Source organism: Odocoileus virginianus, chromosome 11 (genome assembly GCF_023699985.2).
Source record: "Odocoileus virginianus isolate 20LAN1187 ecotype Illinois chromosome 11, Ovbor_1.2, whole genome shotgun sequence".
NCBI classification, from domain to species: Eukaryota; Metazoa; Chordata; class Mammalia; order Artiodactyla; family Cervidae; genus Odocoileus; species Odocoileus virginianus.
The window spans coordinates 35698560-35718887 of record NC_069684.1 but is presented as its reverse complement, the minus strand read 5'-3'; the positions used below and the strand labels follow the sequence as shown (position 1 = coordinate 35718887).

The 20328-nt window shown below is 39.1% G+C and overlaps 2 protein-coding genes across 5 annotated transcripts in view; one reads left to right on the top strand and one right to left on the bottom strand.

Moving 5' to 3' along the window:
* NMNAT1 (nicotinamide nucleotide adenylyltransferase 1) overlaps positions 1-11255 on the bottom strand; it is a 29011-nt gene extending 17756 nt beyond the window's left edge. Inside the window, exons 1-3 of one of the 4 annotated variants that reach the window (XM_020888538.2) lie at positions 10744-11255; positions 9948-10076; positions 966-1044 (exon numbers count right to left, since the gene is read on the bottom strand). The gene's annotated coding sequence lies outside the window, so the exon portion shown is untranslated. Of the gene's footprint in view, positions 1-965; positions 1045-9947; positions 10077-10532; positions 10698-10743 lie in introns of those variants that run through there. The other 3 variants (XM_020888382.2, XM_020888468.2, XM_020888605.2) reach the window with 3 other exon arrangements.
* Positions 10835-19809, top strand: LZIC (leucine zipper and CTNNBIP1 domain containing). Its single transcript, XM_020888714.2, has 7 exons — positions 10835-10923; positions 14936-15044; positions 16652-16787; positions 17119-17217; positions 18526-18621; positions 18921-19002; positions 19494-19809. Exons 2-7 carry the CDS (start codon positions 14944-14946, stop codon positions 19550-19552), a joined length of 573 nt encoding a protein of 190 aa, XP_020744373.2. The 5' UTR covers positions 10835-10923; positions 14936-14943; the 3' UTR covers positions 19553-19809.
* Positions 19810-20328: the final 519 nt, after the last annotated feature.

The window sequence follows — 20328 nt, the reverse complement described above, 5'->3', positions numbered from 1 at the left end:
CAGTCCTAAAAACATGAAAATGCTAAAAAAAAATCTGAAAACTGAGATTCCATTTAAGTGGTGGGGAAGGATTGGAAACCATGACAATTACAACCCTTGTAATTTGCCTAATTCAAATTTGCCAGCTTCTACTAGAAGAGGTTTGTGTACTTCTACTATAAGATGTAGGGTGTATTTCCTCACTCTAGAGGCCAGAATTTCCACAAAATGTTTTTTCATCAATGTATCAAATTGACATGAATTTTAAAAATGGAAGGATTTCCCCGGTGGTGTAATAGTTAAGAATCCGCCTGCCAGTACAGGGGACACAGGTCTGATCCCTGATCTGGGAAGCTTCCACATGCCACAGGGCAACTTGGCCTGGGTACCACCCCTATGGAGTCGACGCCCTGCAACAACTGAAGCCTGTGTGCCTAGAGCCTGTGCTCCACAAGAGAAACCACCGCAAGGAGAAGCCTGTGCACTGAAGCTAGAGAGCAGTCCCTGCTCACAACTAAAGAAAGCCCAAGAGCAGCAGTGAAGACCCAGAGCACTCAAAAATAAAAAATATATTTTTAAATTAAAGTAGGAAAAAAAAAGGTGAACACTGTCCACAAATTAAGAATATTAATAACTCTTAGCATTAAGAATATTCATAACTCAATATTATCATTAATGCTAGCACTAATTTGCAGTCATGGTAAAGAACAAAGGTTCTTAAGAGAAGTGAGTTGCCTGGAGCCAAATGAACCTTGTGCCACAATTAGAATTCAAGGGTCAGTGCCTTCTGGTTTTATGTTAACAGTGTGCATTTCTTCTAATAAGTAATCAGTTAGTGTATGACCTGGTATATTGATTTGTAGGCCCAGATCTTCTCGATACTGCAGTCAACCTCTCCTTACCAACCTGGTTAGCAATATCATCTTCACTTTCTTCACAATTGGTAAGTGTGGAGTCATTCTTAATAAGTGTAGTCATATACTTACTGTCTATTTGCCAGATGCTGTTAGAATAAAAATGGATAAGATAGCACTTCTTGCTCTTCAAGAGCTCACAGACTGAAACCTGAGAAAAGAATTCACATTTAAAATTCAGGTGAAGGGGGAGGGGGGTTCAGGATGCAGGGGACACATGTGCATCCATGGCTGATTCATGTCGATGCATGGCAAAAACCACAGCAATACTGTAAAGTAATTACCCTCTGATTAAAATAAATTAACTCATTTTTAAAAAATGAAATAAAATTCAGGTGGAGGAAAATTTTAAAATGCTCCTTAGTGTCTCTTTGAGTTGTCCTACAATTTGAATATAAAACCAATTTAATATTGGGTTGGCCAAAAAGTTTATTCAGGTTTTCTAAACAAACTTTTTAGCCAACTCAATATAAACATTTTGATATTATAAAATTCTTTATAGTTATAACATAAAAATATCAAATTTACCCACTCATTCAATAATTAGATACTGAGAAGATGACATGGGTAGAAACACAGGGACCTCGACTACTTGAAGTCAAAAAGTGATACAGAAGAGTTGGACTCTGAAATGTGTAGAAGTTTCAGGAATACTTTAGCTTATGTATTTTAGTTTTATTTTCTTTTGTATGAACTTCTAATAGTGGTGTGCAATTTAAATAAAGACAATGTCTAAATTTTTATAAAATGAAAACAGTTAATGGGTGTCGTAGGTAGGGTTCTAGAAGGAGTCTCTACTAAACCCGAACTCCACAAGAGGCAGTGTGTGCAACAGACAAGAGCACCAGCTATGGAGACTGAGGGAGGCCAGTTCAAACCCCCACATCCCAAACAGAAGAAGCTATTAATACTTCACCTCCCGGTGCTTCCTGGCCTTATTTCTAAGGGAATTCCCTGGTGGCAGAGTGGTTAGGACTCCATGCTCTCACTGTCGAGGCCTAGAATCCATACCTGGAACTAAAATCCCACAAGATGCCTGGTGCAGCCAAAAGAAAAAAAAAGGAGATTACAGCAGTTTTGCTGTAAGATTTATATGAAATAGTGGGGGAATTATTTAAAAAAAGAATTGTCACAGTTACTGTCACCAGCATTGCCAATAGTAAGAACACGACCTCCATCGAGGAAAACCTTAGCCTGGCCAAGTTTTGAGCACTTTTGTTCCAAAATAGATACACAAGGAAACACCATGATTTAGCTTTGCATTCAGAATATATTTCGGAATGAAATAACGTCATTTATAGCAACACGGATACACCTAGAGATTATTATACTAAGTGAAGCCAGAAGTGAAAGTCTCTCAGTTGTGTCCGACTCTTTGCGACCCCATGGACTATATAGTCCATGGAATTCGCTGGGCCAGAATACTGGAGTAGGTAGCCTTTCCCTTTTCCGGGGATCTTCCTAACCCAGAGATCAAACCCAGGTCTCCCACATTGCAGGGGGATTCTTTACCAACTGTGCCACAAGGGAAGCCACAAGTGAAGTCAGAAAGAGGAAAACAATACCACTTAATATTACTTGTATGTGGACTCTAAAGTATGCCACAAATGAATGTATCTACTAAACATATCTCCGAAATAGACTCACAAACACAGAGAATAGACTTGTGGTTGCCAAGGTAGGGGTGGGGTGGGGGAGGGAAGGATTGGGAGTTTGGCATTAGCAGAGACAAACTATTATATACCGGACAGATAAACAAGGTCCTAAGGTACAGCCCAGAGAACTATATTCAATATCCTGTGATACACCACAATGGAAAAGAATATAAAGAAGAATGTGTATAACTTGGCTGCACAGCAGAAATTAACACATTATAAATTAACTATATTTTAATAAAATCTTTAAAAAAAAGAATATAATATTTCTGAGGCAATTCAACCCAGTAAACCGATGCTGTTCTGCCATCTTTTTAGGTTTTACTGTGCTGCTTATTCAGATGGAACCGGTCCCACAGGTAGTAAAGAGGATGTTTTCTGCATTTGGTGTGGGATCCTTCGTCGAGGGAATCTGCACCGTAGTGTTAACATTTTTGGCAACTGACTGTGTACGTTTTTAAACACTGAATTTCTAAAGGCTCATCTTTATCTGAAAGCTTGGCTGTATACAATGAACCATTAGTCTTCAACATTTATTTTCTACCTCAAACTAAAAAAATAGAGATGGAGGCTTCCCTGGTGGTCCAGTGGTTAAGAAGCTGCCTTGCAATGCAAGGGACACCTGTGCAATCCCTGGTCTGGGAAGATCCCACATGCTGCAGAGCAACTAAGTTCCTGAGTTGCAATCACTGAGCCTGTGCTCTGCAACTACTGAAGCCTGTGTGCCTAGAGCCCGTGTTCTGCAACAAGAGAAGCCACTGCAATGAGAAGCCCGGGTACCACAATGAAGAGCAGCCCCTGCCTGCCACAACTAGAGAAAACCTGAGTGCAGCAATTAAGACCCACCACAGCCAAAAAATTTAAAAAATAAACCTTTAAAAAGAATAAAGATGAAGAGCTAGCACTCCTAATTAGACTCATGTCACAGTGAAAACATTTCACCAGGGAAAGTTTAAAAACTCCATGAGAGATTTTTCTTTTTGGAGGGTGAATTCCACTTTACTAGAGTTATATATATAAAAAAGTTAAGACATTAATCAACAGTGGAACTGGGTTGGCACATTAAGCAGCAAGCCTTCCATCTCTTGCTAAATTGGTGCCTTTGAAAAAAATCCTTTCAGCAAAAACATTTAAAATATGTGTTGCAATTATAAGACAAGTAATTCCTCACAGTGCTCTTTTCTTCCCAAATACAGGCAAAAACCACTCCTGAACTGTACTACTTGTCTGTGCTGCTGTCAGTGAGCAGCTTGGTTTCTACAGGTAATCACAAGCTTCCAGAGTAACCTAGTCCTGTCAAAGGTGTGCCAGTCCTTCAAGGGAAGTAAATGCTCAGCTAGGATTGTTATAGGTTGGTCAAAAAGTTTGCTCAGGTTTTCCCACAAGTGGAAACTTATGGTCAACTGGCTACGTTGTGAGGGGAAGCCCTAGTTCCTCTTAAAGCAGGTGCTCCAAAAAGCACATAAAAGCAGAGAGGAACTTCCCTGGTGGTCCAGTGGTTAAGACTCCATGCTCCCACTGCAGGGAGCATAGGTTCAATTCCTGGTCAAGGACTAAGATCCCAAAGGCAGAATAGCCAAAAAAAATAGAGAGGGTTAGAATGGGATATAAAAGCCATCCTTCTCTGGCAGTCCAGTGGTTAACCCTTTGCCTTCCAAAGCAGGGGCTGTGGGTTTGATCCCTGGTCAGGAAGCTAAGATTCCATATGCCTTGGGGTCAAAAACCAAATCATAAAACAGAAGCAATATTGTAACAAATTCAATAAAGACCTTAAAAATGGTCTACATTAAAAAAAATAAAAAGTCATCCTTCTCACGTTATTTCTGCTCCATTTAATTAGATCCCATTTTTTATCCTACAGTGCTTTTTTCAAGCCTGGGGCTGACTTGGCTGGCCAGTGTGATCTGTCCAAGGCCAGACACTAAACCAACAGTCTGAAGCTAGCATTTGAGCCCTGCTGGTTCCCTGCCTTAGATATGTGTCTTTAGCAGGTTGAATCTTTTCCAGGAGCCTTGTCACCTGACCACTGCCAGCAAGCACATATGACCATCTCCACCCTGCTACTCCTAGATGAAGTGGTCAGCGGAACATCAGAGCCATGACAACAGGAAGCACATCAAAACCAGTCATTAGGAAGAAAGTTGTCAGGTGACAGTTTTACGAGCACTGATGATGGATAAAGATGAACAGTTCACCCAAAATCACTGGGTCGACATCACAACCAAATGCAGCCTCAATAAGGATCTCCTATTAGATATTCTTGATATCATCACTTAAAACTTTCTGAACCTCCTTTATTCTGTTTCAGTGAAGTTAGTAGCAACTATTGGATGACTGCGATAAAAATAAGCACAAAGAAGGAAAAAATAAAAATAAAAATCTTAGTCATGAACAAGGGGTCTAGTTTCAAAAGAACACAGTGATCCAGACTGTATATTTGAACAAGGTCAATCTATGTGGCTTCTTTAAAAGTGCAGTGGGAAGTTTTAGAGTAAAAATCATCACGAACTCCTCTACCTGGCTGACACCAATCTCTTGCATCATGACAGTAAACTGCTCACTAGAGAAAACAGCCAACTGACCTGCCATGCTACCCTGTCTTCTGGCTTGTTCTGTGTGTATTCACAGATTCTAAGGGGTTTTAAGAAGGAGCTAGCCACTCACAAATGCTCTCAAGTCTTTGGGACGGGGAGAAAACGGTGTTTCTTGAGCAAAAAGAAGAGTATTTCTTAGCAGAAGAAATAAGTTTATTTAAAAAAATATTTATTTATGTATTTATTTATTTGGCTGCACCAGGTCTTAGCTGTGGGATTTTTATTTTATTTTATTTTTTTAGTTGCGGCATTTGAGATCTTTAGTTGAGGCATGTGGGATCTAAGTTCTTGTTCCTTCTGGGACTTCACTGGGAGTGTGGAATCTAGCCACTGGACCACCCAGGAAGTCCCAGAAGGAAAAAGTTTAATATAAACATCTCCAAGCACATTGATGACAGTGACAAACACAGACCTTCACAAATGGGAATGATTGCTTTCCATCTGCTTCTCTGTTCAGGTGGTACCTGCTGCAGGAGGTACCACCTGAACACACTATCCATTCTCCACACCAATATTTACTGAGCACCTCCCACGTTCCAAACATTGCACTAAAACTTAGGAATTACTTAGTTACTTGGGTAACTTGTACGTTGACAGTGAAATCCCCTGAAGTAATTCACTTACTATGATTAACAGAAACTATTTAAAAATAACATGAGCTTCCCTGGTGACTCAGATGGTAAAGAATCTGCCTGCAATAAGGAGACCCAGGATCCCCTGGGGAAGGGAACCCACTCCCAGTCCACGGGGTCGCAAAGAGTTGGACACAACTGAGCGACTTTCACTTTCATGACCCCCAAATCTGATCTACTTGAAGATCTGAGCTGATGACAACTCCAGCCCTTCAGTTGCTAAAGTCAAGTACCTCAAATCATCCTAAATGCACTGCTTTTCTTCTCCTCACACCCCATTAGGAAATCTCAATGGCTCCATCTTCAAAGTACATTCAGAATCCAGCCATTTTTCTCTAGCTGAAAAATTTCAACTGACTCTTTCTAAATAAAAGAGGCTGCTTCTTAAGACCAAGGCTGTTTAATACTTTGGTGTCTTAAAATTATGCAACATTCTGAACATTACTCCAGAAAATGAAATTCTATTTCTTAATTGATAAGCATAACTGGAAGCTTAATTTAATCAGCACTTTAATCCACAACCTACAAAACTGAATCTTCATTTGCTTTTCTCTTTAGTTTCTTTTATTATTACTATTATATTTAAAAATCTATCTACATGAAAAGTGAAAGTGTTACTCACTCAGTTGTGTCTGACTCTTTGTGACCCCATGGACTATAGGCCGTCAGGCTACTCTGTTCGTGGAATTCTCCAGGCAAGAATACTGGAGTGGGTTGCTTTTCCCTTCTCCAGGGGACGGATCTTCCTGACCCAGGGATCGAAGCTATGTCTCCTGCATCACAGGCAGATTCTTTAGGGCTTCCCTGACAGCTCAGACAGTAAAAGAATCTACATGAATATATATACATTTTTTTAATTGCAGTAAAATGGCTTTACAATGTCGTGTTACTTTCTGTATAACAAAGTGAATGAGCTACACGTATACATATTCTGCTTCCTCTTGAGCCTCCCTCCCACCCCAGCAACCCGCCCTTCTAGGTCACCACAGAGACCTCGGCTAAGCTCCCTGTGCTCCACAGCTGCTTTCTGCTAGGCTCTATTTCACACACGGTAGTGTATATAGGTCAGTGCTACTCTCATAACTTATCCCACCCTCCCCTTCCCCACCTTACGTCCACATGTCTGTTCTCTACGTTTGCATCCCTATTCCTGCCCCGCAATAGGTTCATCTATACTATTTTTCTAGATTACGTATCTATGCCTTAATATATGATATTTGTTTTTCTCTTTTTGACTTAACTTCACTCTATATGACAGATTCTATCATTTCCTCCAAAACCAAATCTGGTTTCACAAGACTTAAATTCATTAAAGAACATTTATTTGATGTTACTCATATCTTATGAAATATTAACTATGCTCTTTCTGATACAGGTGAAAATTACACAGTTTTAAAACTTTTTTTCTTTTTTTAACCCCCTCATACTTGAAACAGCCACTAGCAGCAGTACTCCCTCACAGACTGGCAACACTTTCTCATATAAACCATATTTGTTCAGAGTGGAAAACTTCTGGGCAACGTTGTGGGGGGATACAGAAGACACTGATTCGATCCCTGGGTCAGGAAGATCCCCTATTGGAGAAAATGGGGAGTATTCTTGTCTGGAGAATTCCATGGCCAGAGGAGCCTGGTGGGTCACAGACCATGGGGTTGCAAAGAGTCGGACATGCACATCGCACATGTGGGACCTGGGATCCAGGGGTATAATGTCTCTGAAGCAAAATGTTGGGTACGTGCACCTAGAAGCAACTTTCTGGGAGAATGTTAGAGGAAGTTTCAGAAAATAAAACATTAAGCATTACTTTCATTAAATTTACTATAAGAAAAAAAAAATTGATGTTTGATACCCACTACACTCCATTTAAAATTTGGAGTGTAGTTAAATTTAAAATTTAAAGAAATTGAAATTTAAAGTTAGTCTTCCCACTACTTTTTTCACAGCTGTTAAGCCCTGACAGTGAAAACTATTTAAATACAAATTGAATTGAATGGAATACTGAATTTCTAAATGCTCAGCCAATCTGAAAGCTTGGCTATATTTAATATACCATCAGTCTTTATATTCTACTTATTGTAAAAATAAAGATATGCAAAAATGGGATTCCTAATTACATATGTCATAGTTGAAACATTTCATGGGGGAAAATGTAAAAAAATTCCATGAAGAATTCTCTTCCTTTTTCTACTTTCCTATAATTTTTAAACATTAATATGGAACAATTGGGGACTTTCCTGGTTGTCCAGTGGTTAAGAATCCACTTGCCAAAGCAGGGACACAGGTTTGATCTCTGCTCTGGGAAGATCCCACATTCCTTGGGACAGCTAAGCCTGTGTACCACAGCTACCGAAGCCAAGTGCCCAAGAGCCTGTGCTCCGCAGCAAAGAAGCCACTGCAATGAGAAGCCTGCACATTGCAATGAAGAGTAGCCCGTGCTAGCCACACTAGAGAAAGCCCACAGGCAGCAACGCAGACCCAGTGCAGACAAATATATCTATATATTTATCTCCAATTATGCTTATGTAATGATGGTGATAATTATATCGGTAACATCCATTGAGTTTTTCCTGTGTACCAAGCAAGATACTAAGCAGAGACATCACTTTGATGACAAAGGTCTGTATAGTCGAAGCTATGATTTTTTAGTAGTCCTGTATGGATGTGAGAGTTAGACCATAAAGAAGTCTCAGCACCATAGAAATGACACTTTCAAACGGTGTTGAAGAAGATTCTTCAGAGTCCCTTGGACAACAAGGGACTCAAATCAGTCAATCCTAAAGGAAATCAACCCTGAATATGACTGGAAGGACTGATGCTGAAGCTAAAGCTCCAATACTTTGGCCTCCTGATGTGAAGAGCCGATTCATTGGAAAAGACCCTGATGCTGGGAAAGACTGATGGCAGGAGAAGGGGCTGACAGAGGATGAGGTGGTTAGATAGCATCACTGCCTCTATGGACATGAGTTTGAACAAAGTCAGGGAGATAGTGATGGACAGAGAAGCCTGGCATGCTGCAGTTCATGGGACTGCAATGAGTCGGACCGAGTCAGCGACTGAACAACAACAACAATAATGTGATACTTATAACATTCCAATGAAGTAGGTACTATTATTATCCCTTCTTTTTTTGGGTGGGGAGGCATGTGGGATCTTAGTTTCCCAACCATGGATCAAACACATGCCCCCTGAAGTACAAGTGTAGTCTTAACCACTGGACCACCAGAGAAGTCCCCTATTATCTCTTTTTTAGCAGGTGAGGAAACTGAAGTTGAAAGAGGTTGATCAACTTGCTCAAGATTTCACAGCTTGTGTAACAACCTTGACTCTGAAAGTTCATGCTCTTAACCACTACACAGACTTACAATGGTACATTATCTACTGGTAGACATTTAAAAGAGGTCCATGTGTTCAGAGTGCCTTTGGCTCATGGTACTTCTTGTTAGCCACTTAAGTTTCCTCTGACCCTGCATTTTCCTTACCTAGCTGGAGAGCTCTCTGCACTCTCATCCCAAGTCCAAGTTGAAGTGTCCTAAACTCCTCCAGCTTCCAGGTAGTATTTATCTGGTTTTCCAGTTATGACTCCCAGTTCTGAGGTTACATTCCCTAATGCTCTCTCCTGTGACGACCTACTTAACGTTCATTCCTTTTTCCAATTTCTTCTCCTCTCTCCCCATCCTCCCTCCAGGCTTGTATTCTATTTTTGTTTGAGAAGTGAATCCTAAACCAATTTTTCTTGCCTATGCAGTAGAAATACTTTTTCATTACCCACTAACTCTAAACAAGAACCCAAAGTATGTAAGAAAACTCTCAACACAGAGCCTCTGAATCAGATTAAGTCACCATGAAAGAGCAGGCAAATGTTAATACAATGCACATATGGAGAGGCCTTTCCTTCACTGCTTCTAAAATTACACACGCTAAAACCAACACAAATGCCTAAATAGAACACTTTATTATCATCATCAAAATTAGGGGACAAACACAGGGAGAAGATGTTTATTCAGCAACATCTTCAAATGATAAAAGACGTATATTTTCCAATTTTGCTTTCTGTGGCACTGACCCTAATTATTTGCCACTGAGAGATCGATATTACCCCAAAACGTTGACACTTCCACCTATATTCACATATCAAAAATTAGAGCTAATTTTATTAATATAACAATCACTTACTTTTACAACGCAAGTTCTGTGAATCCAAAGCGTTTTGCAAAGTAGGCTATTGGAACCATTCCAACTTGTGTGTCAACAGTCTTTTCTAAGTTGAACTTGGAACAGTGGTTTCACATACAAACTGTAACCCTGGAAAGACAACTTACTGTGATAAGTAAAAAATTCTATGAACGGACAGATAATTCATTTTGGTGGAGTTCTATGGTAATCTTGGAAGTTTAAACTGCGTGGCTGAAACAAAATTATCTTTAAAGACAAAACCGGAGAAACAATTTCTCCGTAAACCTTGATATTGACCTGTGGACTAATAACTTCAAGGATATGTGCTGCGAACATCTGAAGACGGTTTTCACCTAATTTCTGAGTAACTTTTAAGAATGTTGCCAACAGCTAATAGTCTTCTCAAAATGAGTGAGTATCAAAGCGCTACCAGGAAGGTCTTTTACAGATTTGGAAGGAAGGAGTTCAGAAAAAAGTGAAGCGCCCCCCTCGCCTCGCTTCCACCAAGCCCAAGAAGCTTCTAGAAAAGAATTTTGTTTTTTTCAGAGTTAAGTCACCTGTTCCAAAGGCCAAAGGGAAATTTACCGAGGGTTTTGGTTCCACGGAGAGAAGCTGAAAAAATGAAGGGGCAAGACTCCTTGTCCCAAACTTGAATGTGATCTCGCTTCAGGGACAGTTGTATTTGACCCTCAATGAGCCCAAAATCTTGGACTCATCTGTGCTAGGGCCTTTGAAAAGGAATCCTGGGCTGCCTCGGCCAGAGACGGATTCTCAGGGGCTCCCTGTGGGGACTTACCACGTCCTCACCACGTCCTCAAGGCAGAGCGGCCAGAGTCCTCCGGGAGACGCTCTACAACCCGAACGCCAATGAGGGTAACACCCGCGGCCGCACCCACATTGGCTCCGGGAAACCGGAAGTGGGTGCGTCTGACTGAAGTGCTCCTCCTGCACGCGTCCGCTGAGCTGGGCCCCTCAGGTAGGCGGGGCCCCTGGCTCCTAACTCTGGAACCTTCGGGTAGGCGGCGGTGGAGAGGGGACCTCGAGGGTCTTTAGGAGGTAGTTTGATTACTGGTCTGGGAAGACGCCGGAAGAGTTTTGGGGACAGCGGATTCCCGGCGACCTCTGGTGGCAGCCGGGCCTAGTCCAGCCGGCCGCCGCAAGATCCAAATGTGGGAGCTTCAAGTTCCCCGGTGTGAAGTGGGATTTGGGGCCGTGACCAGAGCTGCTCCCTTACCGCGTCCGAATGCTTTAGGTCCGGATGCTGCTCATTTCCAGGCGGGAAAACTTGTGCGCCCCACCTGTACTGTTTCCGTGCTTCTGGGTTTGACAGCTTCCCTCATGGCAGGTTCGGGTGCGGGGTTCTCCTCTGTCACCCCCTCGACTTCAGAAAAACCTGAGAACAACTGCCGGAGACAGTCGAGAGAAAATGGGTTTCTCCTCCCTCCTCCAACCGCCTACCTCCCATTTGAAGTCTTCCTCGAAAGAGAGGTTGTGTTACATTCTCTGGCTGTCTAAGTGGAGTTTTCGGGACTGCTTTAGGCCACGTTTATATATAGTAAATAAAACCACTCGTTAATCGTTTCCTTTTTCCCAGACAACTCCACCCCTAGGTGGTTTGAACTTTGAGCCTGTTTTAGTCCTGATGAGAAGTTTCGCTTTCCTCAAGTTTAAGACACTTGGAACTTCAAGAATTGGAGGTTTATGCCATTTGAGACCGGTCAGCACTGAGCAGAGTTAAGAGTACTAAGAGACAGGTGAGCGTGAGTGAGTACCTTCCTCTCCAGATTAATTTTTGAGAGTAATTTTGCAGTTTTGGTAAAAGGTGCACCACCTTTATTGAATACTAGGTGGTGCCCGCGAGTTAATCTTTCTGAGGTAAATCTCAATGTAGCATCAGGGTAGGGTTTTTAAAGAGTTTCTACCTGCCCTGAAATTGTTTTAAAATACCCTTACCTCCTTAAAATATGTTGTGCCTTTATACAGTTCATTCAGTTATTGACTATCGATAGTCTGTATTTTAGTGCTGAAGAATCTAAGAAAGGAATCAGACTCAAAATTTCTGCTCTCAGTTTACAGTCTGGAGAGGAAGACAGACAAACAACAGGCTATAATGAAATCACATATAATTCAAGGCAGATATAGTGTTAAGTAGAGACTAAGATGTAGAATGCAGTGGATAAAGCAGTCAATTCTCATTATTCATTTACCTGTTTTTATCCAGTACTTTCTGTCTGCCGAGTATTGTGCTAGTTGGTGGTGTGTAAAGAAAATGTAAAATCCCTATTCTCAAAACAACTCACAATCTAGTGACTGGGAGGGAACCAGGGAAGGCAGTGTGGAGAAGGTGAAATTTGACCTTGAAGAATGAATGACTTGGCCTTGATAAGTAGAAAAAAAAAAATACAGGCTCAAAAGAGAAAGATGAAAGTGCATGATATGCTTTGAAACAGCAGTAGTCCACTGTGATTAGACTGTAGGAAATTAAGCCTGAAAAGACACTTTATTTTACATTAGGTTTCTCTTGACTTACACTGAAAAATTCAACAGATTTAGAATAAAATTTCAATGTGTATTTCCAGGAGAAATTATATATGAAACATAGTTATAGTAAGTTACTTTCTGGCTAACCTATTATACATGAACTAAGCTATAATAAATTACACTTCTGGCTATAATGTAGCTCATTTATGTTTACATATTATTCATGATTGTAGATGATTTAAGTCAATTTTTTAAAATACAGTAAAAAAAAGATAAAAGATGCAGTAGTAAGTCTAGATTTTCACTAATTGCATTCTATTTTGAATATCATAGAAGGAATCTCCATTGAAGTTCACATGTGGAATCACTTGAAAATGACTATGTGTAGGAAAATTTTAAATGCTTTCAAAAGTTACCCTGAAAGTAAGAAAGTGAAAGTCGCTCAGTCCTGTCCAACTCTTTGCGACCCCATGGACTATACAGTCCATGGAATTCTCCTGGCCAGAATACTGGAGTGGGTAGCTGTTCCCTTCTCCACTGGGTCTTCCCATGGATTGATTCTTTACCAGCTGAGCCACCAGGGAAACCAAAAATTTACCCTAGGATTTAAGTTTTGATGAATATACCAAATAGTAATGTTTCCTAAAACGAATGTGAGTGTAATTTCTGTAAATGGAAAAACTCAAAACACTATAAATGTTAAGGTAAATGCATACAGTATCAATATACCAAATCAGGAACTTTTCTATACCTTAGCAATAATTAGAAATTGTAATAACAGGGACTTCCTTGGTGGTCCAGTGGCTAAGACTCTGCATTCACAATGCAGAGGCTCTGAGTTCAATCCCTGGTTGGGGAACTAGATCTCACATGCTGCAACAACGACCTGGCACAGCCTAATAAATAAATATTAAAAAAAAGAAATTGTAATAACAAAATCACTATTTCCAATATTAACAAAAAATACAGAATATCTAAGAACAGCTAGTATTCAAAGCCTTTGTGAGTAATACTTTTTTTAACTAAAGACCTTGAAAGAAAGCCTAGGTAATTGGAGAGATACATTGCTTAATTGAAAGATTCAGGGACTTCCCTCATGGTTCAGTGGTTAAGACTCCTTGCTCCCAATGCAGGGGGCCTGGGTTCAATCCCTGGTCAGGGAACTAGATCCCGCATGCCACAACTAAGACCTGGTACAAGCAAATAAGTAAATAAAAAAAACATTAAAAAAAAAAGATTCAAATTTCAAGGATTCAGGTTTTATCCATATTAATTTTAATGTAACTCTTGTCAAAATTTCAATTGAATTTTGGGAACTAGTTGTCAAACTGATTCTTAAATTTATTTAGAAGAGAAAATGTACAAGAATAGCCAAGAATTTGGAGGAAAAAACCCGCAATAATAAAGGTAACTTCTTATCAGTTGTCTGTGTACACCAGCTTTAAAGCTATAATAAAATAAAATAGCAAAGTAATGCCTTAGGACCGGAATATTGTCAATGAAACAGAGTCTGTTTTTATTGCATCTCAAAGGTGATAAATAAATACCGGTAAAACAGTTTTGGAGCAGTTAGTTATCCATTTGAAAGAAAATTAAAGATCCTTATTTTTCAGCACTAAGAAAAAATAACTGGGTGGTTAAAGAGCTCAATGTAAAAAAATATCTATAAAAGTCTTAGAATACAAAATAGTATATTTTTGGGAATTTCTGGTGGCCCAGTGCTTAGGACTCAGTGCTTTCACTGCCAGGGCTCAGGTTCAGTCCCTGGTTGGGGAGCCAAGATCTTGCAAGCTCTGTGGCACAGACCCCTCTGCCCCTCCCCGCAAAATACAAATTAGTATATATTTGAAAATCTTGTATGGTTAGAACCTGCTTTCATGGGACACAAAACTAAGAAGACATAGAGAAGATAAGTTTAGCCATTAAAAATAATAATTTACCATAACAAAAAATACCATAAGTAAAATTTAAAATTAGGAGACAAGAGGTAATATTTGCAACATAAAAACAAAGACTTTATATCCATATTATATGAATCAGTAGGAGAAAGATAATCCCATAGAAAAATGGGTATTTCCAGAGAAGAAATTCATATCAAAAGTTGTTCCTGCCTACAAATCATTGGGTAAATGTACACAAAGGTCAACAAGATAATACACTCTTAGTCCTGGAGTGTACTTATTAAGAGTGAAAAAGAATGTTAAAATGAATCTTGTAGAACAGAGGCATACCTGATCTGTTTCCTTGTGAATCTGTATTTTTGTCTATCAAATTTGTTTAGTAAGATAGATCAATAGTTAAAACTTCCAATTAATTTGTCAAGTCAATTAAGATTGCAAGGCATTTTTGTGGGGTGTTACTACTATATGGATTTAAACTTTTATGCTTCTTTGCACAGCTATCTTCCCCACACCTGTAGCTCAGAGTATAATCTAGGTTAAATTGCACTGCTACATTGAATCATTTCAAATAACCAGTACTGCCTGTGGGTTTATTGTTCTACTTAGAGATTAAAATGGCTTCCAGAGGAAAGACAGAGACAAGCAAATTAAAGCAGAATTTAGAAGAACAGTTGGATAGACTAATGCAGCAATTACAAGACCTGGAGGAATGCAGGTAATAGTATAATTGTATACTGCTATGCTGTAAAATGGTGTTTTTTTCTACACTTAGATTATAAGCTCTGTGTGTGCAGTTCTATGTGTGATTTTGGTTTCCCCTGTAGTGTTCTTCACAGCGCTTTGTCTGCTGTACAACTAAACTCAGTATAGGTTTTAGAGTTAAAGAGCCTGGGATATTAAAGTCTTTAGCTTAAAAAAAAAATAAAGTCTTTAGCTTAATTACAAAGCGAGTTAATTTTGGGCAAGTTAACTTGGGCAAAATGCTTAACCACCTTGAGTTTCCATTTCCTCAAGTGTGAAATGGAAATAATATCACCCATCTTGTCTTCAGTATTTAAAGTAGCCTTGCCTGGTATCAAGCTGAGAAAGTATTACTTGAACTTTCTAGTGTGTGTTTTCACCCTTAACTGCTCAAAGGTCTAAGACTGCTCATTGCCTTTTTAACAACCTTGAAGATTGTTGTAAACATTACAGATGAAGAGACTGACTTAATGCTTGGCCCAAAGCAGGCACTTGATATATAGGAGCTCTTTTTCTAGTAAATGTTTATTAAATGGCTTGTTTGGAGTACCCAGATGGCAAGTACTGCATTGTTGTTGTAATTCAAAGTACATAAAATTTTACCCACCATTAATGTTTTGATGGCTGTGAAGGGGCGGGTGGGCTGGATTTCAGTTGTGTTGGTGGTGGTGATGGTGGGTGAGTTTCCTCACTCAGAAAAATCTTCAGCTAGCCTTTTCCCTGATAGGGAATCACAGAGTAGGCAACAAAACTCCCTTAGCACCTGTATGGAAGTGACATTCTCTGGCTCTCCGACAGCAGGAGATCAAAGCAGTCAATCCTAAAGGAAATCAACCCTGAGTATTTACTGGAAGGACTGATGCTGAAGCTGAAGCTCTAATACTTTGGTCACCTGATGGGAAGAGCCGACTCATTGGAAGAGACCCTGATGTTGAGAAAGATTAAGAGTGGGAGGAGAAGGGGGAAGCAGAGGGTGAGATGATTGGATAGTATCACCAACTCAATAGATAAGAGTTTGAGCAAACTCTGGGAGACGGTGAAGGAGAGGGAAGCCTGGCATGCTGCAGTCCATAGGGTTGCAAAGAGTTGGACATGAGTTAGTGACTGAACAATGTTAATGATGATAATTATAACTATTTATTAAATACCTATTTTATTTTTAAATACCTATTTTATACCAAGAACTTTACATATTTCATTTAATGCAAGGAAGGTACTATCATTATCTGCAGCTAATAGATAAACTGAGACTTGGCTAGTTAAATATCTTGTCTAAGGTTATACCATTGATTCAGAGACTGCCTAAAAGGAAGTTATTATGTAGTTTGTTAAGTATGCCTCACTTTGGTAAAAAAACAAAAACAAAAACAGGGTTATAAGTGTTGTGGGATAATGCCCACACTAGTATCAGAACATATCCATTAGATGTGTTTTTTATATTTCCTTTCAGCCTTTTTTCCCACCAGCGTATTATTTGTATGTATATGTATTTGAAACCTTGGTGTATAAATACTGACTGGTGTTTTTTTTGTTTTCTCTTGATACTCTATATTTTTTGGTATTATGTCCATTATACTTCAGAGAGGAACTTGATACAGATGAATATGAAGAAACCAAAAAGGAAACTCTGGAGCAACTAAGTGAATTTAATGATTCACTGAAGAAAATTATGTCTGGAAATATGACTTTGGTCGATGAACTAAGTGGAATGCAACTGGTAAGCATAATTTACTTACATTGGTGACACAATTTGTTGTGTTTTTTTTTCCTCAGTAAGTATATTTAGGATATTAATAGAAAATATACCCTGTTGAGGGCTTAACTTCTAGAGGACTGTCTCCTTATGGATAAAACAGCATTTGCTTCCAGATCTTCATCTAGTTATATGTTTTACTCCAGTGACTTGCGTGGAAATGGCAAATTGAAATTAAAGTTGTAACAGTATTTGATGAACAAAGAAGACCTATTAAAAATTGAAGACCCATCAATCATATATTATAATATTTGATTTGTTGAACTTTTTTTTTTTAACCTTCTTATATTTCTAGGCTATCCAGGCAGCTATCAGCCAGGCCTTTAAAACCCCAGAGGTCATCAGATTATTTGCAAAGAAACAACCAGGTCAGCTTCGGACAAGGTTAGCAGAGGTAAAGTTTCTTTCAGTTGATCTAATCACTTTGTGTATTTCTTTTCTCAGCCCAAGAATTTGCTCAGTGTGATGTTCTGAAGTTTAAAACTTGGTCAGTTGAAAATGTACAACAGCAAAAGTGAACCCTGATGTAAAGTGTAGACTGTGGGTGATTATGATGTGATTATATCAGTGTTTGTTCATCAGTTGGAACAAATGTACACTGTGATAGGGGATGTTTATAATGGGCAGACGGCGCATGAGTGGGGGAAGCAAGGGGTGTATGAGGAATCTCTGTACCTTTTGCTCAATTAACTGTGAACCTAAAACTGCTCTAAAAAGCGGTCTTATTTTAAAAAATTGGTCAGTTGATTTTAGAGCCACAACCCACAGTTTCCTGACAAAATCAGTCCTTTATTGATAACAAATACAGAAGTTTAAACAGCATATGGCAGTTTAAATCGCTACTGACTGCTTCTACTAAGATGCCACATTTAAAGTTTTAATATTTAGTTCTGGAGCTCTGAATTGAAATTGCATCTAGCATTCATTAGCAGCACCAGCTCTTTTGCGTGTGTAGCCTTCCCTATCTAAGAATTTCAAACATCTTTATAAACCTGATATTTGAGGAAGTCTGTTTATAGACATGAATATAATTAAGATGTTAATAAGTTATATGCAACCATTGGTAATTTAATAGCCTAGTGATTAAGAGCATGGACTTGGGACAGGTCAGCTGAATTTGTACCCCTGCTCTACTAATGGACATACGTGATGTTGGCGGAATTCTTTTCTTCAGTCTCTTTTGCTGTTTCCCCATTTGTAAAAAGGCAGTAAAGATACCTCTTCTGGTTGTTACGAGGTTTAAATGGAGTAGTATGTATGTGCACTATTACTAATCCAGTGTGTCTATGTACATAGAATAGTGCCAAGGCATAGTACATGCTGTCCATGTTTCTGGTGGTAGAGGTGATACTTAATCAAAGTTCCAGGGGATCTGTAACCAGTTGTCTCTTTCAGGCCTGTAGACCACGCTTCAGTGTAATGAAATAGAGTTCTTAGAGAATAGCTCCTCTTTAAAGGAAGCTGTTGACCTACTAATTCCTTAGTAGAGTTTGTAACTAAGACCATGGTGATGATTACTACCAAGATATATTAGAACTGTGTGAGAACATTCCTATCATGTATACCTTGAATTGTTTCTATAGTTTTTATAATATTAATTAGTAAAGGATCTTTTCTTAAAGAAGTAGATATGAAAAACTTGATTTTATTCAAAGAATGTTTTTAACTTAAATACCATATGCTTCGCATTCATCTGTTACAGATGGATAGAGATCTCATGGTAGGAAAGCTGGAAAGAGACCTGTATACTCAACAGAAAGTGGAGATACTTACAGCTCTCAGGAAACTTGGAGAGAAGGTATCTGTATTTAATTTAATATATTAGGTATAAGGAAAAAGTGAGAAGTGTTTGGTATAGAAATTCCCCCTCCCGGCCAGTTTCTCAGCTTGCAGGATCTTAGTTCCTGGGGATAGAACCTGTGCCCCCTGCAGTGGAAGCGTGGAGTCTTTAACCACTGGATGGCCAGGGAAGTCCCTAGTATATAGCTGTTTGATATGTGATCTAGTTTGTGGTCCTACGACATTCTTAACAGTGGTTCCTTGAACCACTTGTTAACATCTGAACTCAGTCCTTCGGGCTTTGTTTTGTTTGTTTAGCTGACTGCAGATGATGAGAACTTCTTGTCAGCAAATGCAGGTGCTATTCTCAGCCAGTTTGAGAAAGTCTCTACAGACCTTGGTGAGTACTCTTGTATTTCTGAAAGCTGGACATAAATTATTGCTTCAGATTGGCAGATGGTGTGGGTGAGATAAAATGATGGTCTTTTCTGGAGTTAGCAGTGAAACCAGAATTATTTTCTCTATAAACCTCTTTTAATGGGTTTATTTCCCAATACTTTCAAATTAAAAATAATCAAATTAGTATAGCCTAATGTTTTGAAAATATTTGTCAGCTAAACGTAAATATAAAAGTAAATTAAGATTTTACACCTTCTATTTCATACCTGAATTAAAGTGTCTGTAACCAATAAATCGCCTGTGTAGCTGAGTTGTTTGTGCAGGGGAAGGAAATTGGGATGGCAGTGGGAAGGTTTAAGGATAATGCACCAATAATAGAAGCTCATTTTATTTCCTATTTTAGTATCTGTGTGATAGGTTTTCCTCTCTTTACCTGGAACTGTAAATGCACTTGAAATGACATCTTTGTTTATTATGTGTCTTTCTCCTTAGGCTCTGGAGACAAAGTTCTTGCTCTGGCAAGTTTTGAGGTTGAAAAAACGAAAAAATGATATGGTGTGAAAGCTTGGGACAATGATCACATTCTTATTGTAAATGGGATTTTTCTTCTGAGGAGTTTGAGTTATGGCAGAGAAGTCAAGAGATTCATGAAATGTATTCATAACCTAAGAAAAGGTGACAGAAAAACATACTCATGGCTTTTGTTTATGCCCTTTGTCATTGTGCTTAGAAATATGCGAGTGATTCTCGCCTTGTTGGGATGGAAGGCCTCATGGACCTTGTTCATTATAGTTTGTTTAAGAGAAAACAGTGTCTCTGCCTGTTTTTATTAAACCTCCCTGTTCTTAAGTGCTGATAGTAAATGAAAATATGTGAAGTGACAGTTCTTTTCTGCTCATAATTTATCCCCACTTGTTGGAGTAAAAATGTAGCAACATCAATGGACCTCATATATGTTCATAGCATTTTAGAGTTCTAAGTGATCTTAGAAATCATTTTCATTTTACATATAAGGAAAATGAGGCTCAGAAAGAGCAAGTGACTTGTTTGAAATCTTACTAGAGACAGAGCTGGGGATAAGACTTGGGTGTCCTGTCAGTGTAATGTCCATTAAGTTTTATTTGTTTACTTTGTGCTACTTTTAAAAAATAATTAAGACATATTTGTAAAGTCTATGTAGTCTATGTTTATGAACATTCAGTGTCCCAATAAGTTGTCACTGAGGGACCATTCTCCAGCCTGTAAGCTCTCTGTATGAATGGTGCCCATTGTGTCTCTGAGTTTTGAGCTTGGAACAATGGGAGCCCTGTTGCGAGTCTCCTGAGGT

What these genes read in the sequence shown, in the direction of transcription:
- LZIC (XM_020888714.2), top strand. Translation starts at nt 14,944, where the DNA reads ATGGCTTCCAGAGGAAAGACAGAGACAAGCAAATTAAAGCAGAATTTA. An exon ending in AACTAAGTGGAATGCAACTG is followed by an intron (nt 16,788 to 17,118) that starts GTAAGCATAATT and finishes TTATATTTCTAG; the next exon opens with GCTATCCAGGCAGCTATCAG. An exon ending in TTCGGACAAGGTTAGCAGAG is followed by an intron (nt 17,218 to 18,525) that starts GTAAAGTTTCTT and finishes CATCTGTTACAG; the next exon opens with ATGGATAGAGATCTCATGGT.